Source organism: Bos grunniens, chromosome 1, assembly GCF_055505025.1.
Source record: "Bos grunniens cultivar Pamir isolate PY7600 chromosome 1, Bosgru_T2T1.0, whole genome shotgun sequence".
NCBI lineage: Eukaryota > Metazoa > Chordata > Mammalia > Artiodactyla > Bovidae > Bos > Bos grunniens.
Window position 1 is genome coordinate 30,890,287 of NC_141165.1, and position 22,334 is coordinate 30,912,620.

General features: G+C 38.8%; 1 protein-coding gene across 6 annotated transcripts in view; it reads right to left on the minus strand.

Annotated features, from left to right (window-relative positions):
* Positions 1-22,334, minus strand: part of XRN1 (5'-3' exoribonuclease 1) — a 112,325-nt gene that overhangs the window by 25,259 nt on the left and 64,732 nt on the right. For all 6 annotated transcript variants that reach the window (XM_086381393.1, XM_086381302.1, XM_086381220.1 and 3 more), the window contains 6 exons: positions 19,860-19,916; positions 19,602-19,734; positions 16,356-16,425; positions 11,130-11,337; positions 10,564-10,659; positions 3,549-3,651 (listed from right to left, as the gene is read on the minus strand). In XM_086381393.1, the coding sequence (XP_086237519.1) occupies positions 3,549-3,651; positions 10,564-10,659; positions 11,130-11,337; positions 16,356-16,425; positions 19,602-19,734; positions 19,860-19,916 (667 nt within the window). The remainder of the gene's footprint in view (positions 1-3,548; positions 3,652-10,563; positions 10,660-11,129; positions 11,338-16,355; positions 16,426-19,601; positions 19,735-19,859; positions 19,917-22,334) is intronic.

The window sequence follows — 22,334 nt, forward strand, 5'->3', positions numbered from 1 at the left end:
AAATGCAAGAGACCAGAACTTGACAAATAATCTTGAAAAACAAAGTTGGAGGATTCAAATTTTCTAATTTCAAAACTGATAACAAAACTATGGTAATGAAGATGATGTGTTGTGCACAAAAAGATGGAATATAGATCAGTGAAATGCAATTAGAGACTAGAAATAAACCTATGCATCTATGGTCAACTGATTTATGACAAGGGTGCCAAGACGATTCAATGCAGTGCAAAGAAAATTCAATGAGCAAAGAACAGTTTTTTAATAAATAGTGCTGGGACAACTAGATGTCTATATGCAAGAGAGTGAATATGGACTCATACCATATACGCACTTATTCAAAAATGGAAAAAAGACCTAAATGTTACAGCTAAAACTGTAATGCTCTTAGAAGAAAACACAGGTGTAAATTTTTGTGACCTTGAATTAGGTAATGGTTTCTTAGATGATACCTAAAGCACAAGCAACTAAAGAAAAATCAGAAATAGGTAAATTGGATTTGGTCAAAATTTAAAACTTTTGTGCTTCAAGGACACTGTAAAGAAAGTTAAAAGACAACCACAGAATGATAGCACATAGCTGCGAATCAAATATCTGAACAGCATATAGTATATAGAACATAAAAAGTACTTCATAGGATATGGAATATTAAAAGTACTCCTACAACTCAAGAATGAAAAGACAACCTAACTTTAAAAAATTTTATTTCCAAGCAATGTATTTTTAACTCGGATGCAAACAAACAAACAAAAAAGAGAGAGAGAGAAAAAGAGAGAATTCCTTGGGGACCAAAACTGTAAATCAAGGTAGGATTAGCTGATTTGTCCCTCTGGGCAGTGTTCCTGACCCAGTTTGATTTAAACTTCGGGTATTTGGCTCTTTCACTTTGCAGGTGGAGAACTGAAGGCTTGTAAGGGGCGTGGCATTTTCACATGGACATGACTTCTTAGGGGCACGGTTTCCTAGGAGAGGGGACCTGAGGCTTTGAACTCAATTGCCACAGTATGTGAAAGTGCAAGGTCATGGTTCTTATGTTCTCACACTAGTTCTCCCATTATTGTTATTACTACTATTGCTGCTGCTGCTGGTGTCATTAATAAAAGCACTGAGTGTTCCTGATGGAACCCAGAACCCAATGGCTGTTCCAAGGAGTCAATAAGGGCAGCTCAGCTGAGTCAGTCTTTTCTGGGTACAAATACCCTTAAACTTGACCACTGTCCACTGAGGACGATGCTGTTGTTCCATCTTCCAGAAGAGAAGCCTAAGGCCCAGCATGGAGGAGCCCAGGCTTGGCCAGGATTTTTGAAAACCCAGGGGTACAAGGAGAGGGCAGGCTGCATCCCAATACACTCCTGCTCCTTCCAGAATTCAGGGTGGAATGGCCATGGGGTCACCAAGGCTTGGCCACTGACACAGCTACTCCCTTGCCGGGCCTGCCACTGCTGGGGGCTGGGTACCAGGAGCAGCGGGGTACAGGCTGGCACACTTTCCCAGCTGAGTGTGTGCCCAACTGGAGTGCATGCTCCTTTCAGGGTACCCACACTTGCCTCCAGCCTGAGAGACACATAAGCCGTTACCCCACCCCCATCTTCCCCCAGACCCTGACAACCACACATCCACTCTTTATCTCTGTGGATTTTCTTGTTCTGGACGTTTCGTAGAAATGGAATCACACATTCTATGGCCTTCTGTGTTTGGCTTTTCTCACCTGCATTGTATCTGGGGGCTCATCTGCTTTGCAGGGTGTGTCACCGCCAAAGTTTGAATTTGTACTGCCTGCCCTGTGTCCCTGGGACCCCAGCAGCATAGCACCTTCCCAAAGCCTAGGATCTGGAGAGGCACCCCACCACACCCCTGGCATGGAGTGTGGTGTGGCACATACACCCTGGGCCCAGTGGCTACTCGCACAGCTGGCCCTCTAATCTCTGCCTAGAACCCTTTGTCCTTCCCTTTCTGCAAGTCAACACTCACACACCCTCTTGGCCTCTTCTCACCTGCCTCCTCCTCAGGGAAGCCCTCCACGCAGGCATGGACCCCTGAAAGCCTGTCTCTTGGCTCCGTCCACTTCCCCCACCTTGCCCCTATCTTGTAGGGTTTGGAATGACACTTCATCCTGCCACCCTCTGTGCCTTATCTGTCTCCTGGGTTAGGCTGCAGATTCAAGTGGCCTGGGTGTGTGTGTTAGTCACTTGGTCATGTCTGACTCTATGCGATTCCATGGACTATAGCCTGCTAGGCTTCTCTGTCCATGGAATTCTCCAGGCAAGAATATTGGAGTGGGTTGCCATTTCCTCCCCCCATGAAGACAACCTAATTTTAAAATGAGCAAAGGATTTGAATGTTTCTCTAAAGAAGATAAATAAACAGCCAATAAACACATGAAAACATGTTCAGCGCTATTAATTATTAATGAATTAGAAATGAAAACCACAAGGAGACTCCACTTTACATTTACTAGGATGACTATAACAAAAAAGTTGGATAACAACACTCCATAACAAGTGTTGTGGAGGATGTGAAGAAATTGGACTGTCATATATTGCTGGTGGGAATGTAAAATGGTCCAGCCATTTTGGAATACAGTGTGGTAGTTCCACAAAAAGTTAGGCATAGAGTTAACTCAGTTAACTCAGTAAATAAATAAAAGACTCAGTTATTCCTTTAATTCATATATGCTCAAGAGACCTGTAACCACATGTTCACACAAAAGTGAAGTCACTCAGTCGTGTCTGACTCTTTGCAACCCTATGGACTGTAGCCTACCAGGCTCCTCCATCCATGGGATTTTCTAGGCAAGAGTACTGGAGTGGGTTGCCATTTCCTTCTCCAGAGGATCTTCCCGACCCAGGGATTGAACCTGAGTCTCCTGCATTGTAGGCCGATGCTTTACTGTCTGTGCCACCAGGGTTTTCACACAAAAATCTGTACATAAATATCCACAGTAGCTGCCGTCTATGGGGTTGCACAGAGTCTGACATGACTGAAGTGACTTAGCAGCAGTAGCAGTAGCAGCAGCATTATTTATTATAACACAAAAGTGCAAATGACCCAAATATCCATCAGTGGGAGGATGCATAAACAAAACATTGTATTCATATAATAGAAAATTGTTCAGTCTTAAAAACGAATGAAGTACTGATATATGCTTCAACACGGATGAATCTTGAAAAGATTACACCGAGTGAGTGGAGTTGGTCTCAAAGATCACGTATTTTATGTTTCTATTTATAGGAAATGTCCAGAACAGGTCAATCCACAGAGGCAGAAGTAAGTTAGCAGTTGCCAGGGATAGGGGAATGACGACTAGTAAGTACAGACTAATGAGTATGACTACTAATAAGTATGATATTTCTTTTTGGGGTGATGAAAATGTTCTAAATTTAGATACTAGCATTTGGTTGTACAACTTTGTGAAAACACTAAAAAAACACTGATTGAACAATAAAAGGATGAATTTTATAATATGTGAATTATAACAATAAAGCTGTTAATTTATAAAAATAAAAGGAAGCACTTAGCACCATATGTATACTTTCTAACTCATAACTTACATTTTCTGTGAGGCTCATGTTTTCTCGGCTTAACGCTGTTGTCATTAAAGCCAGTTTTATGATGTTGAGTTACTTGACTTATTTCTTGAGGTAGAACTGCACCCTGAAAGTTAAAATTCTTATAAATGATCTAAATAAACTGTTAATATTAAAACTACTTTTCTTTCTCAATGCTTAATAGTTAACTTTATTATTTTTTTGTAAAAATTATAGACTTACCTAGAAAAAGATTTAAGGAATTCAGAAAAGTAAAGAGAATTTAAGAAAACCATTCAAATTCTACCACCCTTGAAATAACTATTATTGACATTATGATCATCAGTCCAGACACTTCTCTATGCACTAGATAGCAAGGCACATAGAAAACAATCACTTTACAAAAATGCTTTCAACAGAAAGAATTAAGTTTAATTTTGTTTGAAGTTAATACAGAAACTAAAGATTAAATTTTAGTTGAATGTTTCTTCACAACAGAAATATCAGCCTCTAAAGATCTTTCTAAATTTGCTTCAAAGTAACCCTTCCTCTAGAGTATGTGAGATGGGAAATGAGTAGGTATTACGAAGAGAGAACTGGACATGTTCAAGGTAAAGGATGAGTACTATTCTTTTGACTTCATTACTTTAAATATTTCCATTAATGAATTTTTAAAAATTTATTATTCCTGCCCCTATGTTATAAAAGTTGAGGATATCAGTCCTTCCACATCCCTTCCTTCAGCACCTGATCTTTATTAATATTTATATTGTCAAGGTATCCAAGTGCTGGAAGACTACTACTACCAGATAGCAAGACTGATTGCAAAGCTACTGTAACTGAGACAGCACATGAATGGACAAAATTAGCAAAATGACATATGAGTAAGTTTCACATAAAGATCATATCTGATCTTCTTGCTTTCTGATAGGGAGAAGAGGCATGAAGGCAAAAAGAGACAGATAACTTGCCATAGCAAGTGGGAGACAGAAGCAGAGTGGAGGCTGGAGATGTTCAATATAAATTAATCTCTCTATAATGATTAATTTTGCTTCTGGTGGACCCTATTTATTTTCTTCTGAGCACAGATGAATGAACACAGGGTATGAGCAAAGGCACCTCATGTTCTAGTTGGCAGTGGACATGCTCCAAAACAGCTGTGATATGCACCAAAGTGTGAAGGAAGGTCTAGTGAACTCACATGCACAGGAACATTTAGGGTTCTTTGGTCTTTAAGACTAAAGAAAAGGGCCAAGAGATTTCCATCTGCACAGTACAATGGCTGGTGGGGATTTGGGCTAAAGCAGTTCATTTGAGGGGATTCTGATGCTACAACAGGGAATCAAAACATCAGGACACAAATATTGTGTGTCTATTATGTGCCAGGCATAGTAAGATGTACTTTGCATCCATTATCTTAACATCATTATAATAATGCAACAATCATAAAAATGCTATGGTGTAGTCAGATTCCATGTTACAGATGACAGAACTGAGGCTCAAAATGATAATGGTTATAGGACTAAACAATAGGAGAGCTGACATCTGAGTCCTAATTCTAAAACCCATGTTCACAGTATGATTTCGGAGAAAAAGTGCCATAACTTTAATAAGAAAGAAAATATTCCACTTTTAACTATAGTTTTTTGAATTATTCTGTTTGATGTCTACATGTCTATTTATGTTAGTTGTATTGTTATATTCTGCCAATAAAGACTTCATTTCTTAAAAGACTTTTTAAAAAAGCAGTTTTATCAGATCAGATCAGTCGCTCAGTCGTGTCTGACTCTTTATCAACAGGTTCACAATAATACTGAGAGGAAGGTACAAAGATTCCCCTATTCCCCTCACCCCCACCTCCATACATGCACAGCCTTCCCCATTATTATCATCTCCCACTGGAGTAGGACATTTGTGACAACTGATGAACCTACACTGACACATAACTGCTACTTAAAGTCCGTATTTTACATTGGTTCCACTTTTGTTGTTATATATTCTGTGGGTCTGGACAAATGTGTAATGACATTTATCTACCATTATACAGAATATATTCATTGCTCCAAAAATCTGTGCTCCATCTATTATCTCTCCCTTTCCCAATAATCCCTGGCAACCACTGATATTTTTACTGTCTCTATGGTTTTGCCTTTCCCAGAAGCTTGAATTCCTTAAAAAAAAATCATGTTGAGTTCTCTAGAATTTGCTTATTAGATGAATACCAGGCTGCTTATTAATGCTTCATGGATATAAGGGTTATATGTGGTAGCTCATAATTCTTAGAATATAAAGTAGAAAAAACATGGGAGTGTTCAGCTGATATGAATAATGAAATAGCACCTTAATAACAGGAGATGCATACAGAAGATTCTATGGAAATACAAAATATCAAGTGTTGCGGCTGCTGCTGCTAAGTCGCTTCAGTCGTGTCCAACTCTGTGCGACCCCATAGACGGCAGCCCACCAGGCTCCCCCGTCCCTGGGATTCTCCAGGCAAGAACACTGGAGTGGGTTGCCATTTCCTTCTCCAATGCATGAAAGTGAAAAGTGAAAGTGAAGTTGCTCAGTCGTGTCCGACTCTTAGCGACCCCATAGACTGCAGCCTACCAGGCTCCTCCATCCATGGGATTTTCCAGGCAAGACTACTGGAGTGGGGTGCCATTGCCTTCTCCGGTATCAAGTGTTGAGTTCCATCTAAAGGAAATTGGTGATAATATGCCAGTAGACCTTTTGGCAGTGAGAGAGGAAAGAGAAGGAAGGAACAATGCAAACATATAACCTGAAATGGAAATTATCTGTTTATGGGAGAGGGAAAATAAGGAGATCAATTTGACTGGAAGAGAGCATTTTACCAAACAGCTGGACATACTTTATATAAGAACTGTACAGGGTTGGATTATAGAAGACCTAGACATTAGTTTGAGTTGAGGCTGAACTCCAGTAGTTTTAAACAGGGAGCCCTATACATTCTAGAATATTTGAATAACACTGTTTTAGGGTTTGAAAAGACCTCAGAGTTCAGCTAAGTCCAATGCCTTAATTTTATACCTGAGGCCAAAGAAGCCCAGGGAAATTAGATTTGTGCAATTTGAGGCACAAAACCTGATTTCCTAATTTTGAGTCTAATATCAGATTTATCTTCACTATACTGCCTCAGGGTATAAAGTGAGTTCAAAACCAGGAGTCTTGGACTTCCCTACGGGCATAGTGGATAGGAACCTGCCTGTCAACATAGAGGTCACAGGTTCAATCCCTGGTCTGGGGAAGATTTCACATGCCGTGGAGCAACTAAGCCCATGTGCCACAACTACTGAGCCTGAGAAGCCACAGCAATGAGAAGCCCACACACCACAACTAGAGAATAGCCCCCTTCACTACAACTAGAGAAGGCCCATGCAAAAGGACGAAGACCCAACGCAGCCAAAAAATAAATAAAAATTATAAAAAAAACCCCAGGAGTTCTTATTAACTAGATACTTGGCTCAATTATGCTATGGGGACAACACAGGTGAAAAGATCTTTAGGAAAGATTGTGTAGGTAGTACTACGTAAGAAGAGCTGCTGCTGCTGCTGCTAAGTTGCATCAGTTGTGTTCGACTCTGTGCGACCCCACAGACGGCAGCCAACCAGGCTCCCCCATCCCTGGGATTCTCCAGGCAAGAACACTGGAGTGGGTTGCCATTGCCTTCTCCAACGCATGAAAGTGAAAAGTGAAAGTGAAGTCGCTCAGTCGTGTCTGACTCTTCACGACCCCATGGACTGAAGCCTACCAGGCTCCTCCGCCCATGGGATTTTCCAGGCAAGAGTACTGGAGTGGGGTGCCATTGCCTTCTCCGAAGAAGGGCTAGAAAGACATAACAAACAGGAAGCACAGATAGGAGGTTTATCTAGGGCTAGGGGCACAATTTAAGGTCTGGTTGTAAAAACTGAGAAGGCGCAAAAAGATTTGGGATCTCAATGCAAAAAATATTAGAAAGAAGCAAAAACTTTTAACTTTATCCTTTCCAGATTATATGCCCGGGTAAATTATTATGCTGGAAATAAGGACAGAAGAGGTTTTAGGTGAGGTCAGTTGTGAGATATTTTGAAGTTGAGGTGATGGTATAGCATCCATCTATACCTGTCTTCTAGAAAGTGGAGATACTGGGTTGATCTTGATTGAAAGGTTGGAATCAGAGACACAGACAGAGTGGTAATTAGTAGAGAAGTAAGAGTCACCGTTAAGCAATGAGGCAACAAGGAAAACAAATCTGTTGTGTTTTGGCAACAGTCCCCAATGAAAGGTTGAAAGCACAGAGGTTAACAAAGAACTTGAACACAGAGGGAAGGGAAAGAGGAGATTCAGGGTAATGTTTTCTCTTAGAGCAGAACTCCTTGAAAGAATTACCTATATTTGCTTCCTCCAATTTCTCTCTTCCTCTTCTCTCTTAAACCCAATCTTATCAGTATTTTACTCCTATCATTCAACTGAAACTGCTCTTGTCAAGGTTCCCAATGGCCTTCATGTGTTAAATTCTGTATGTAGTCAATTCTCAGCTTTTATCTTAACTGATCCATCTACAGCATTTGACACAGTTGATTACTCTATTCTAACATCTATTCTTCACTTGGCATGCAGAAACCACCCTTCCCTGGTTTCCTTCCTGTCTCATGGGCCATTCCTTCTCAGTCTTCTTTTTAGTCTCTCCAACACTTGAAGGATGGAATGCTCTAAGGTTAAGTTACTGAACCTTTCTTCTATCTATAACCAAGAAAGTGGATGTAGATAACATATATATATATATATCTTGGGTATATTTAAATATATATATATATATATGCATATATATTCACATCTGCACATACATACACACAAACATAAAATGATTCCAAATTTCAAATCTATCTCTCCAGCCTGGACAACATTTATGACCTTCAGACTCAAATGTCCAATTCTACATCTCCACTCAGATATCTAACTCTGATATCTCTTCTTAATGTTTAACATACATCTCAAACTTACCAAAACTGAACTCCTGATATTCCCCCACAGATCTACCAGACCTGCAATCTTTCCCACCTCAGTTAACAGCCCATCTATCATTTTAGTTACTCAGACCTGAAGAATTATATCCTTTAATACATTATTTCTCTTTTACCCCATATCCATTTCATCATCAGCTGGAAATCCCTTCCAATATGTTAAGAATTTGACTACTTCTCACAGGGTCCTACTATCCTGATCCAAGTCAATATCAACTCAATCTTGATGATTTCAGTAGTTTCTGAACTAACCTGTTTCCACCTTGGGTCCTCTATATTCTATTCTCAAGGTAGTAGGCAGAGTGATGGAATTAAAATATAAGTCAAATCATGTCACTCTGCTGTGCAAAACCCTCTACTGATTCCTTATCTCACTGAGTAAAAGCCAGTGTCCTTATAATGATCCAGAAGGCCCTACTAGTATCTATCTGTTACCTCTCTAATCACATTTCCTACAACTCACTGTACTGATTCAGACACATGGTCTGCTTCCTTGTGTATGTCAGAGACCATCACTCCCAACAGAAACTTTGACCTCGTCTGGAATACTCTCTCCTCAGATATCTGTATATCCTCTTCTTCATTTCATTCAAATCTTTGCCCAAATGTTACTGGAACATTCCATTTAAAAAATTACAAAACCTTGCCTGCCCTCTCCACTAAATTCCCTATCCTGCTTCCCTACAATTTTTCTCAAACTTATATTATCATCTAATAACATTTATTTTCTTTTGTCTTATTTATTATCCTTTTCTCCCTACAATACTAATTGTATGTGAGTCCGGATTTTTGTTTTGTTTACAGCTGTATTCTTGGTGCATACAACAATGCCTGGCACATGGTAGGCACTTAATGTGCTGAATGAATGAAAGAATGATTTAAAAAAGCACTCCTGAAGAATGAGTGGTTAGCAGTATTAAATAAACAGAGGAATAAAGGGTTTAAAAATCTGGATATGGGTTACATTTATGTAGAAAGCACTTATGAATGTCTAAGGAAAACTTAAAATACAGCATATTGGCAGAGGTGACTTGTGCACTGTCACTCTCAGCTTTTTTTTTTAATTTTAGATTTTTCCCCCCATTTTATTATTTATTTATTTTAAAATTGAAGTATAGCTGACTCAAAATGTTGTTGTCACTCTCATTTTTATTTTAATTTCACCATCATTGCCTTTGCTTTTTTAATGGAACCCCACTCCAATACTCTTGCCTGGAAAATCCCATGGACACAGGAGGCTGGTGGGCTGCAGTCCATGGGATCGCTAAGAGTCGGACACGACTGAGCGACTTCACTTTCACTTTTCACTTTCATGCATTGGAGAAGGCAATGGCAACCCACTCCAGTGTTCTTGCCTGGAGAATCCTGGTGGGCTGCCGTCTATGGGGTCGCACAGAGTTGGATATGACTGAAGCGACTTAGCAGGAGCAGCAGCAGCAGCACTGATAATGCTATCATTACCGAAGGTATTAGAATAAATTAGGCCCTCATGGTGCAGGCCACTGGTTTATAAACTTGAGAGGACATTCCTTTTTGACTGAAGCTGAGAAGAAGGTAACTAGCAAAAAATGTAATAGGAATTTGTTTCTTTTCATCTTCTTTTGTTTGGTGACTGAGTCTACTCTTTTAGCAGAATTTCTTTCCTCTTCTTAATCTTGATCAAGGATTTGCTCATTCATATTTAAGACAACCACCTGCCAGCATAAAGCTATACATTCAAGTAGAAGTGAATAAGTTAATACATACCATTAAAGCCTTTATTAAATTTAAAATATAGTTATTATGATTTGTAAACAACTAGAAAAAAATCCAAAACTGATTTAAAATAAAAATTTTCTATAGTCTTACTCATTGGTCCAACATACGTGGTTGAAGAGAACTATGAAAATTTAAGATCCAAAGTGTTATTTCTCTTTTATGAGATTTCAGAAGAAAAACTAATCACTGCATACCTAAAAGAGAAATATAAAATATATTAAAAAAAAAAAGAAATGTCCATTAAGCAAGGTATACTAACCTTCTCTTGTAGCAGTGGCTGAAAGTGTTGAACCTTTCCAGATCCCTGTAAGGACTGCCAAATGTTACAAAATTCATCATCATCTCTAGCAGGTACCTGGGGAAGTACAAAAAACTTCTTAAGGAAAACTGAAGCATAAATATGCACCAAAAAAAACAGTAGTTATCTACAAGATTTGAGGATTTTTGCTTGTTTCCTTTGTTATCATCTACTTACCTGTTTCTTAATTAGTCTATAATAAACCTGTTATTTGGATTTAAAAGTCTCCTTAAAATTTTAGACCATGAAATTAAATCAAGTATCTCACATAAAACAATTCAAGTTTTGCCCTCAGGGAAATGAAATAAAGGAAATCACACATGAGTTATATGGTGGGCATTTGAAAACTGCTTTTGAAAAACATGATATAGTCCCCTCCTTTTTACCTTTCCAATTAATGTCATTTCGTAGGGGATAACATAGATCATTTGGGTGATATAATTCAAAATATAAGAGTTAATCCATGAAGTAAATGTACAAAGAGAAAACAGTTATTTTCAAGCTCATTATTTAAATAAAAATCTTACTTGAGTAGGAACAAAAAGTGATTGAGGGGAATGGTTCAGGCCTCCCAAATGCCCAGATGAAACTGATGAATTTGAGCTATAGTGATTCACAGCTGGCTGTGGTTTCACAATGGCTGTCAACTTCTGATTTCCAGTTTCAGAGCGACTCCCATGAGAAAGGTTCACCAAGGCACTTGTTGGCAGTCGATAACCTCTACCAGGTGAGCACCTAAAAGTAAAAAGTTGTAACAGGGTAAGAGGGAACTGAAACTAAATGTGCTAGGGAGAAGAATCAAATAATTCTGGGTGGACTGTTCATAATTTAATTAATAAATATGATTTTTATTTTCAATTAATTGATTGATTTACGGCTGCACCAGGTCTTAGCTGCTGCATGAAGGCGTTCTCTAGTTGTGGCAAGCAGGGCTACCCTCTAGTTGGGCGGTAGCTGCTCGGTGTTGTGAAGCTCTAGAGTGTGGGCTCAGTAGTTGTGGTGCACAGGCTTCATGTCCTTCCCACCCCGCTGCATGTGGAATCTTTCCGGACCAGAGACTGAACCTGTGTCCCCTGCATTAACCACTGGACCACCAGGGAAGTCCTGAATATTACTTTTAAATTCAGGAACTTGAAATTAGAGAAAAATCTCAATCTGTAAGATGATATATCTCTGGAAAGTTTTAGAATAGACTATTCAGCGCTATTAAGTGGGAGAAAAATGTTCTAGAGGTGTAGTTGTATGTGGAGGGGTGTGTGTGTGAGCTAAGCTTGTCTTCAGAAGGCTTGCAAAAGAATAGCTTAGTTAACTAATGAATAAAATTCCAAACTTCTTTAAAAAAAACAGTGGTTTTAACAGTCTGGGTTATAAAGCTAGCCAGTGTGCAGCTAGTGTGGCTCTACTGATGCAACAGGAAAAATGTTAGCTTTGATCACTTCCATTTCCTGATCAATTGTTGAGTCCAGCTCTTTTTATCCTCATCTTTCCATCTTAAAGTTCTAGAATTGGGAAGGCTAAGAGACAAGCATTTGTGATTTCTTCCTTCTTGGTCATGATAAAAGTATTTAGATATTAAAATAAGCCCTCTGTGGTCAAAAGCTTTCAACTCTGTTACTTCTTTAGAATGTAATATTCTTATATTCTGAGATCATGGGGAAGTAGAATTCTTTCATAAGAAATCTTTGTAAGATTTCCAGAAAATACTTTTGTGAGAACTATACTATAAGATTCTGCATTATGAAATGAATATACTGCAGGCAGGCAATCTTTAATATAACTCTCAATCAATTAAGAAAGAAGTTAATCTTAAAAACATATTTCAAAAGTTATTTGGCTAAGGTTATTGGTAACCAAATGAAAATCAAAATCAGATATGGGATCCAGACTCTGCTGCTGCATTTAAAGGCACAGACAATGTCTTTGGGTAACAGGCACATTCAAGTTGCAAAACAATAATGGCATTCTGAAGGTGATCACTTGCTGTAAGGACTGAAGATTGTGATTTCATGCAAAGAGATTAAATAACAGTAATTCACTTTTAATTTTAATTACCACTAATCAAAACAGAAAAGAAACTAAACAAACTGGAGTTCAGTTTTCCAGCTGGTGTTTAGAAAAGAAAGGAAAACTGGAAAGGATTTCATTTAATCCTCACAATCACCTAGTGAAGTGTACATCTTCATTATGGATGATATTGAGGGTCAGAATGCCTCTAACTAATCTACCCAAGGAAACAACAAAGTTAAGTGAGAGAGGTCACAATTCTAATATTCCATGGAGCCTCTAACGATCCTTTTTTCTGTCACTTTAAACTTTCTATTAATGGTCACCCAAAATAGACTTGAGGAAGTCTCCGCCATGGTAAGCTAAAAACAAACAATACAACCATCTTGCTTTAAACCTCCGAGTTCAGTTCAATAGTTGTCATGTCCAACTCTTGTGACCTCATGGACTGCAGCACGCCAGGCCTCTCTTCCATCACCAACTCCTGGAGTTTACTCAAACTCATGTCCATTGAGTCAGTGCTGCCATCCAACCATCTCATCCTCCATCCAACCATCTCGTCCCTTTCTCCTCCTGCCTTCAATCTTTCCCAGCATCAGGGTCTTTTCAAATGAGTCAGCTCTTTTTGGTATCAGGTGGCCAAAGTATTGGAGTTTCAGCTTCAACATCAGTCTTTCCAATGAATATTCAGGACTGATTTCCTTCAGGATGGACTGGTTGGATCTCCTTGTAGTCCAAGGGACTCTCAAGAGTCTTCTCCAGCACCACAGTTCAAAGGCATCAATTCTTTGGGGCTTAGCTTTCTTTATAGTCCAACTCTCACATCCACACATGACTACTGGAAAAACCATAGCTTTGACTAGGCGGACCTTTGTTGGCAAAGTAATGTCTCTTCTTTTTTAATATGCTGTCTAGGTTGGGCATAACTTTTCTTCCAAAGAGTAAGCGTCTTTTAATTTCATGGCTGCAATCACTATCTGCAGTGATTTTGGAGCCCAGAAAAATAAAGTCTCTCACTGTTTCCCCATCTATTTCCCATGAAGTGATGGGACCAGATGCCATGATCTTCGTTTTCTGGATGTTGAGCTTTAAGCCAACTTTTTCACTCTCCTCCTTTACTTTCATCAAGAGGCTCTTTACTTCTTTGCTTTCTGCCATAAGTGTGGTGTCATCTGAGTATCTGAGGTTATTGATATTTCTCCCGGCAATCTTGATTCCAGCTTGTGCTTCATCCAGACCAGCATTTCTCATGATGTACTCTTCATATAAGTTAAATAAGCAGGATGACAATATACAGCCTTGTTGTACTTCTTTCCCGATTTGGAACCAGTCTGTTGTTCCATGTCCAGTTCTAACTGTTGCTGCCTGACCTGCATACAGATTTCTCAAGAGGCAGGTCAGGTGGTCTGGTATTCCCATCTCTTTCAGAATTTTCCATAGTTTGCTGTGATCCACACAGTCAAAGGCTTTGGCATAGTCAATAAAGCAGAAATAGATGTTTTTCTGGAACTCTCTTGTTTTTTTGATGATCCAGTGGATGTTGGCAATTTGATCTCTGTCCTTTGCCTTTTCTAAAACCAGCTTGAACATCTGGAGTTCACAGTTCACGTACTGTTGAAGCCTGGCTTGGAGAATTTTGAGCATTACTTTGCTAGCGTGTGAGATGAGTGAAATTGTGCAGAGGTCTGAGCATTCTTTGGCATTGCCTCTCTTTGGGATTAGAATGAAAACTGACCTTTTCCAGTCCCATGGCCACTGCTGAGTTTTCCAAATTTGCTGGCATACTCAGTGCAGCACCTTTACAGCATTAGGATTTGAAATAGCTCAGATGGAATTTCATCACTGCCTCTACGTTTGTTCGTAGTGATGCTTCCTAAGGCCCACTTGACTTCACATGATGCCTGGCTCTAGGTGAGTGATCACACCATCGTGATTATCTGGGTTGTGAAGATCTTTTTTGTATAGTTCTTCTGTGTATTTTTGCCACCTCTTCTTTTTTTAAAAAATTAATTTATTTTAATTGAAGGCTAATTACTTTACAATATTATAGTGGTTTTTGCCCTATATCGACATGAATCAGCCACAGGCGCACATGTGTTCCCCATCCAGAATGCCTCTCCCACCTCCCTCCCCATCCCATCCCCCAGGGTCATCCCAGGACACCAGCCGTGAGCATCCTGTCTCATGCATCAAAACCTGGACCGGCGATCTGCTTCACATATGATAATATACATGTTTCAATGCTGCCCTCACTAATCATCCCGCCCTCGCCTTCTCCCACAGTCTAAAAGACTGTTCTCTACATCTGTGTCTCTTTTGCTGTCTCGCATATAGTGTCATGATTACCATCTTTCTAAATTCCATATATATGCATTAGTACACTATATTGGTGTTTTTCTTTCTGACTTACTTCACTCTGTATAATAGGCTCCAGTTTCATCCACCTCGTTAGGACCGATTCAAATGCATTCTTTTTAATGGCTGAGTAACATTCCATTGTGTATATGTACCGCAGCTTTTTTATCCATTCATCTGCCGATGGACATCTGGGCTGCTTCCATGTCCTAGCTATTGTAAGCAGTGCTGTGATGAACACTGGAGTACCCGTGTCTCTTTCAATTCTGGTTTCCTCGGTGTGTATGCCCAGAAGTGGGATTGCTGGGTCGTATTTGCCACCTCATCTAAATATCTTCTGCTTCTGTTAGGTCCATACCATTTCTGTCCTTTATTGAGCCCAACTTTGCATGAAATTTCCCTTGGTATCTCTAATTTTCTTGAAGAGATCTCTAGTCTTTCCCATTCTATTGTTTTCCTCTATTTCTTTGCACCGATCACCAAGGAGGTCTTTCTTATCTCTCCTTGCTATTCTCTGGAACTCTGCATTCAAATAGGTGTATCTTTCATTTTCTCCTTTGCCAGTTATCCTAACTGCCAGTTATCTTTTCTCCCCTTCAAGGTCAAACTTCTCAAGGGTCAGCTGTTTCTTGTCTCCTTTACCCCACTGGCTGTTCACTCCTCAAACCATTCCAACCTAGCCTGAGCGTCTACAATTTCACTAAATCAAATGACAAAGAGTTATCATGTCTCTCAATTCAAAGAATGTTTCTATTCCTCAAGTTATTCAACCATTAAAAAAATGCAGTCTGATCATGTCACATCTCTGATTTTGATAGCTTCACACTGCTTTAAGGATAAAGGCCAAGATACCACAATCCTTAGCATGTGCTGAAAGCAGGTTACCAGTTCCTGCACAGTGTGGTCCTTGTTCTTTTCCCTTACTCTAATCTTACATGGCTGCTGAGGCTGACACACCTGCGTTCTTTTAGTCTTTTAAATGAGTGAAAATGTCCTCTGCTGCATATGCTATTCTGTTTTTCTGACCACCTGTTTCTACTCTTTCAGTACCTAGTCTTCATGTCCCATTTTAAACATCACTTCAAGAAAGCCTTTCTAGAATGCTCAGATCACACTCTATTATAGACACCTGAACTATTAATACTTTTTCCCAGCACTTGTCACATTTTAATTAAAAAATTACTATTTTTAGTAAGTTAGTTATATCCCTTACTAAAGTGAAAGCTCTGTAAGGGTAGAAACCATGTCTGTCTTTTTCAGTGTTACAACCCTATTACAAGTATGAGTCTCATATGTACTAGGAACTGAAATTGTGGACAAAAAAGCAAGTAATGTAAAGTCATTGGCCATATGGACATATTTACGAAGTGTAATTATCATCTGGAAATACAAACCTTATTGTTAAGCCTCCAGGAAATTCTTCATCAAATAATACTTCAAATAGTACATCAGCTTCTCTATTAGCTGTTTAAAAAAGAGATTGAAAAATCATATGATTAAAAAAAATAGAATGTGAGTTTTTGGAGTATTAGAAGCATTACAACTATCAATACAGATGCAAATGAAAAGAAGATAAGCTCACAGATTCCCTTACTTGTATTAACTTAAAGAAAAATAATACTATTTTAAATTAGATGCTGTGAGAATTAATTATATTTTTATCTGTTTTTTATATGTTGGAAATTATTCACAAAAAGAGAGTTAATAAAAGAGAGAACTCTGGAATTTGTAGTTTAGAAGGTTTTACAGTTAGACAAAGGAAACGGAGATTTGAAGACATGGCAGTAATGAGGGAAAGAGAATGGAGACAAAGGATATATTACTAGATAGAACTGGCAGGAGTTTGTGACCTGTGTAGATAAAAAGACTGGAGATGGCAAAGATGACTCCAAGGTTCTGGCAGGAGATGACTTGGTAGATAATGGATGTCATGATTGAGACATGAGACATGTGAGAAAGACTATGGTACAATAAACCTTAAAGACGAGCAGAGAAGAATAAATTTGGCAGAGAGGCTAAGCCACTTCAGTCGTGTCTGACTCTGTGCGACCCCATAGACGGCAGCCCACCAGGCTCCCCTGTCCCTGGGATTCTCCAGGCAAGAACACTGGAGTGGGTTGCCATTTCCTTCTCCAATGTATGAAAGTGAAAAGTGAAAGTGAAGTCGCTCAGTCGTATCCGACTCTTAGCGACCCCATGGACTGCAGCCTACCAGGCTCCTCCGTCCATAGGATTTTCCAGGTAAGAGTACTGGAGTGGGGTGCCATTGCCTTCTCCATTGGCAGAGAGGATGATAGGATAAAACTGGAAAGTTTAAATTTACCAAAGTTCCAAGGTAAAGTGAAATCATTAGCTATAATAACATTTGAATTCTAAGCCCAAATTAATCAGAGTCTATCACATAACTTCAGAACGGAATCTCTCTCTCTTCCCACCTCTACCCCCACCCTTTCCATTCCCTTGGTTTTGTTTCTCTGGAGAACCCTGACTAATACCATATCTGATACTGTGTTAACCCAGGGTAGATGTGGGGGATATTTCCCTCATTCTCAGTCTTTCATTGTCCAATTGGAACCAGGCCTGCAGAGCTTACTCATTCTCTCCCAGCAGCTTTATCTTTCATCCGACACTTTTACCTAAAATCTAAACCCAAGAAAGTGGGGCTCAATGAGAGGCAAGAGTCTCTTCTGTGAAGGTTTAAGATCTACTTTTTAGGTTCCTTTTCTTGTCTTAGGGAGGAGCCACTTACTGAAAAGATTATTGACCAAAGGATTGTTCACCCCCTTTAGTGGAGAATTCTATGGAGATGAGGCATCAGGTGAAGGCAGTAAGACAAATATTCCCCTTTATATTCTATGTCCATGGGATATATGTTTAATAAATGACGATGCTTTTTCCACTCAGTGTAGACAGATACAGCTTTAAAATTCTTCTCTAGACAAAATTCCAACTGGTCACTATTACTGACTGGGGTTGTCAGAAGAAAGGAAACTTCTGTTATCAGAACTAAGGACTTCTCAGGACAACCTAATCAGAGTAGACTCCACTAAGCTCAGAATTTGAACTGCCAATGCGTGAGGCTGGGCAGACAGCAGAAGGAGGGTTGTTTCATGACACGCATGTGACCCTTACCATACTTAGCCTGGGTTTGTTAACCTAGTTGACTGTCTTGTCGTTGTTTTAAGCACCAAAAAACACATCTAAAAAATTCAAAGAAGAATCAGAGAAGAAAATTCTCTTTTAGAGGTAGACCCCAAGAAGATGTGCAAAATACAGAGAACTAGCGCTCAAAGTCAGAAAACAATCAGGGGAAGGAGTTCAAATCCCAGCTCTGTCACTTATTTGTGTAAACTTGGGCAAGTCACTTGAACTCTTGGATGACACAATATCAGGACTTCCCTAGTGCTCATTGGTAAAGAAGTCGCCTGCCAACGCAGAAGACATGGGTTTGATCCCTGATCCAGGAAGATCCCACATGCCTCAGAGCAACTAGGCCATGCACAACTATTGAGCCTGTGCTCTAGAGCTGGAGAGCCACAACTACTGAGCCCATGTGCTGCAACTACTGAAGCCCAAGCACCTAGAGCTGGTGCTCCACAACAAGAAAAGCCACCTCAATGAGAAGCCCACGCACCACAACCAGAGAGTAGCCCCCACTTGCCACAGCTAGAGAAAAGCCCACACGGCAACAAAGACCCAGCAGAGCCAAAAATAATTAAATAAAAAAAGAATAATATCTACTTCTCAGGTGGACGGGAGGGTTAAATGTAAAAGTGCCCAGCACACTGTTGCCAATAAATAAGCAATTCTCTTAGGCTCATGGCCTGTCTGCTCTTCCATCTTTCTGGACAGTGAGACCAAGATTGGGTGCCTGGGATATGGAAGGACAGTGCTGCCGGTGCCCTAGCCTCTAGGTACCCGACGTGTTCCTTTGTGTTGGGGTGACTAGTTTTAGAATCTGTATTGCAAAGCTTCTCACTCCAGGCATCCCTTTGAAGAATTTTTAGATTCTTAGCTAATTCTTCCCTTTTCTTTCTATACTCATTTTTCCTTTTCTTTTGGTAAAAAAACACAACATAAAATTTATGGTTGTAACAATTTTTAAGTGTATAGTACTACAGTGTTAACTATATGTACATTGTTGCACAATGGATTGATAGAATTGTTTTATATACACAATCTAGTTGTACTCATAAAATTAAAATTAACATGTAAATCTCTTAATTGTAAATAAGCACATACATCATGTTTGTTTATTTCTCTGCAGAAATCAAGTGACTACAAGGACAATTAAGGCAAAGCCCTGGACACGGTAGGATGAAACCTAACGAAATGTTTGTCTTAGTTTCATGAAAACACATGTATGTATTCTCACTAAGCATTTAGATAATTTTAATGTGTTACACATAAGCTACCAAATTTTCAGCAGTCCTTCTCCAACTTTCACATCTTTTTAATCACTTCCCAGATGATTACACAGACGGAAAAGGACAATTTCCTCTGAAAACTAAAGCTGGGAAAATAATTAACTAAAACATAAAAGGATTTAGTGTTTTTCCTGATTTACAGTTGCTTTCTGCTTGTATATAAGACATACAGTATAAATGCAGATGGAGACATATCAAGTATTGAGTTATTACCTCCTTTAATTCCTATGATGGTGCCCCGAAGGCCAACTGGAACAGAAAAGTTCTCTCTCACATTTACAACACGGTCAAAGAGACGAAATTCTGCATCCCGATCAGGAATAACCCCATGTTGCTGTTCCAAAGGCTGAAAAGAAAGATGTAAATATAATTATCGACTCCCTTTTTTCTACTAATATACTGAAAACATTTTGTTCCTTCTGTACTTTCAAAGCAAAACAACAACTTAGAATTCTTTGACAGGAAACTTACTCTGTATAGCAAATGGGGCTTCACTGTCACTCGAACTTTCTTATTATTCTTTCTTTGCTGAGGAAAGAAAAATTTAAAAATATTTTTAAAATTAAAAATTATTATCTCGTATTTGCACATGCCTAAATTTTAAAAAGCCAGAAGAAATGAGTAATTTTAAGACTATATGACTTTCTTTAGATGCAAGCAAGGATGAATAAATTAATTCTTGAATCTTTTTAAAGTAAAACTTTTTTGTTGACATGTAAGACATATAGAAAAAATTTTAATAAGATAAAAAATGACGGTCTTACTGACAAGTTTTCAGCCCAAGGCAGACCAGAAGTACTAATAAGGTACAACTGGCGCTTACTGAAAACAGCAAGAAAGAAAGATATGAGAAGAAATTTAAAGTCGTTTAAAAGAACTGTGCCTGGAAGATTGCATATGAAAATACAACCCATATGCTTAACACATCCCTAGACATTATTACTATCAATAAAAGTACAGCATTGATGAGAAAATATGGCATTCAAACCTGATTATGAGGCAAATTAACAATTTTCACTATAGGTCCTAATCCATAGCTACTGAATAAAAAGTTATGGGGAATAACTACTCAAAGTGTGATCACTTGGGAGCTTGTTAGAAATGCAGAACATCAAGAGCTGCTCATCTGAGAGCTGCTGCTGCTGCTGCTAAGTTGCTTCGGTCATGTCCGACTCTGTGCGACCCCATAGACGGCAGCCCACCAGGCTCCCCTGTCCCTGGGATTCTCCAGGCAAGAACACTGGAGTGGGTTGCCATTTCTTTCTCCGCATCTGAGAGCTACTGAATCAGAACCTGTATTTTAACAAGATCCTCCAGTGATTCATTTGGACATCAAGTTTAAGAAGTACTGCTCTGAAGGTGGAATCCAGACTGTGTGTTTTTAAAAATACTTCTCCAGTAATTTTGATAATTAGGTGAGTTTGGGAACCACTGTCCAATAAGAAAACTATGGATACTTTTAATCATGACCCTGCATTAAAAAGAAAAGTTTAAATTATATTCAGAATGTTATGTTCATTTTTTAGTTTTTCTCCTTCTTTACCTAATAACACTATAAAACCAAAAAGGGAAAAAAAAATCACTCATAACTTCTCAACCTTGACTCATTAATAGGTTAAAAAAAAATCCTGTCTTATCTATATGTACACACATTTTTTAAATGCTATCATCAAAATGACAGACTACAACTTTGCATGTGCATCATCAGTTTGCAAAATAAGGGGAGAATGTGTAAAACATTTTACAGTGCTCTGCATCCAAATGGGTTCAGATAAAATTTGGGTACTTAAAAGTTATAAACTTTTTGTTAAGTGGAAAACTCATTTAAAAAGTAATGCTGGACAAATAGACTTTACATTGAAAGACAATTATTAAAAAGAAATGCAGATTTTCTATCTTCAACTGAATATCATTAACCTTTCAAAATATCAAATTCTTGGCTTCAAGCCTTACATTTTTTTTTTAAGAGTCATCTAGTGGTGATTTTTCAGGCTGTATTCACAGCTCTTCAGCATGTGATAAAAGAATTCAAATAATAACAGCTAAGTATTATTAAGCATCAGTAATAGCCAGGCATTATTAGAAGGAGTTTATATGTATTAATGCAGTTAATTTTTTTTTTTGAGGACTATATGAGATGGAATTATTTTATTCTTATTTTACCAGTCAGGAAATGCAGGCATGGAAAGGTTAACTATCTTGCCTAAGGTTTTAAGTATTGAAAGATGGATGGGGGACCAGGGCTTGAGACCCAGTTCTTAACTTAGGCTCTGCTATTAGTTCAAACAAGAGAGCACTGTGTGAGCAAAGCAACATTATTTTAATAAAAAGGCAAATGTGTGAAAAATAAAATTGTAAGCTTAGAAAAGGAACGTAAGTAGCCCATTTTCTATTTCATCAAGACAGAGAATCAAAATAGACAAAAACAGTTAAGCCTACACAGGTTATTACTTTTTAAAATCAAGACATAAAAAACGGATAATTTAAGTGGAGTTTCAAAAATACACAGTAGTTGAATGAGTTTATCAGTGGGAAAGTATATTTTAGGAGTGATTCTGTAAAAGTGAAATAAGTGTAATTTTCACGTTTTATAAAAAGATGGGAACTTCCCCAGTGGCACAGTGGACAGGAATCCACCTGCCAATGACGAGAACATGGGTTCAATCCCTGGTTCAGGACGATTCCACATGCCATGGAGCTAGGCATTATGTTCCATAACTACTGAGCTCAAGTGCTGCAACTACTGAAGCCAAGTACCTAGAGCTTGTGCTCCACAACAAGAGAAGCCACCACAATGAGAAGCCAGTGCACTGCAACCAAGAGTAGCCCCACTCGCAGGGACTAGAGAAAGCCCATGCACAGCAACAAAGACCCGGTGCAGCCAAAGGGCAAATAATTAAAATAAAAATGAATTGTATCTTTAAAGAACTTAGAATAGGAAAGAAC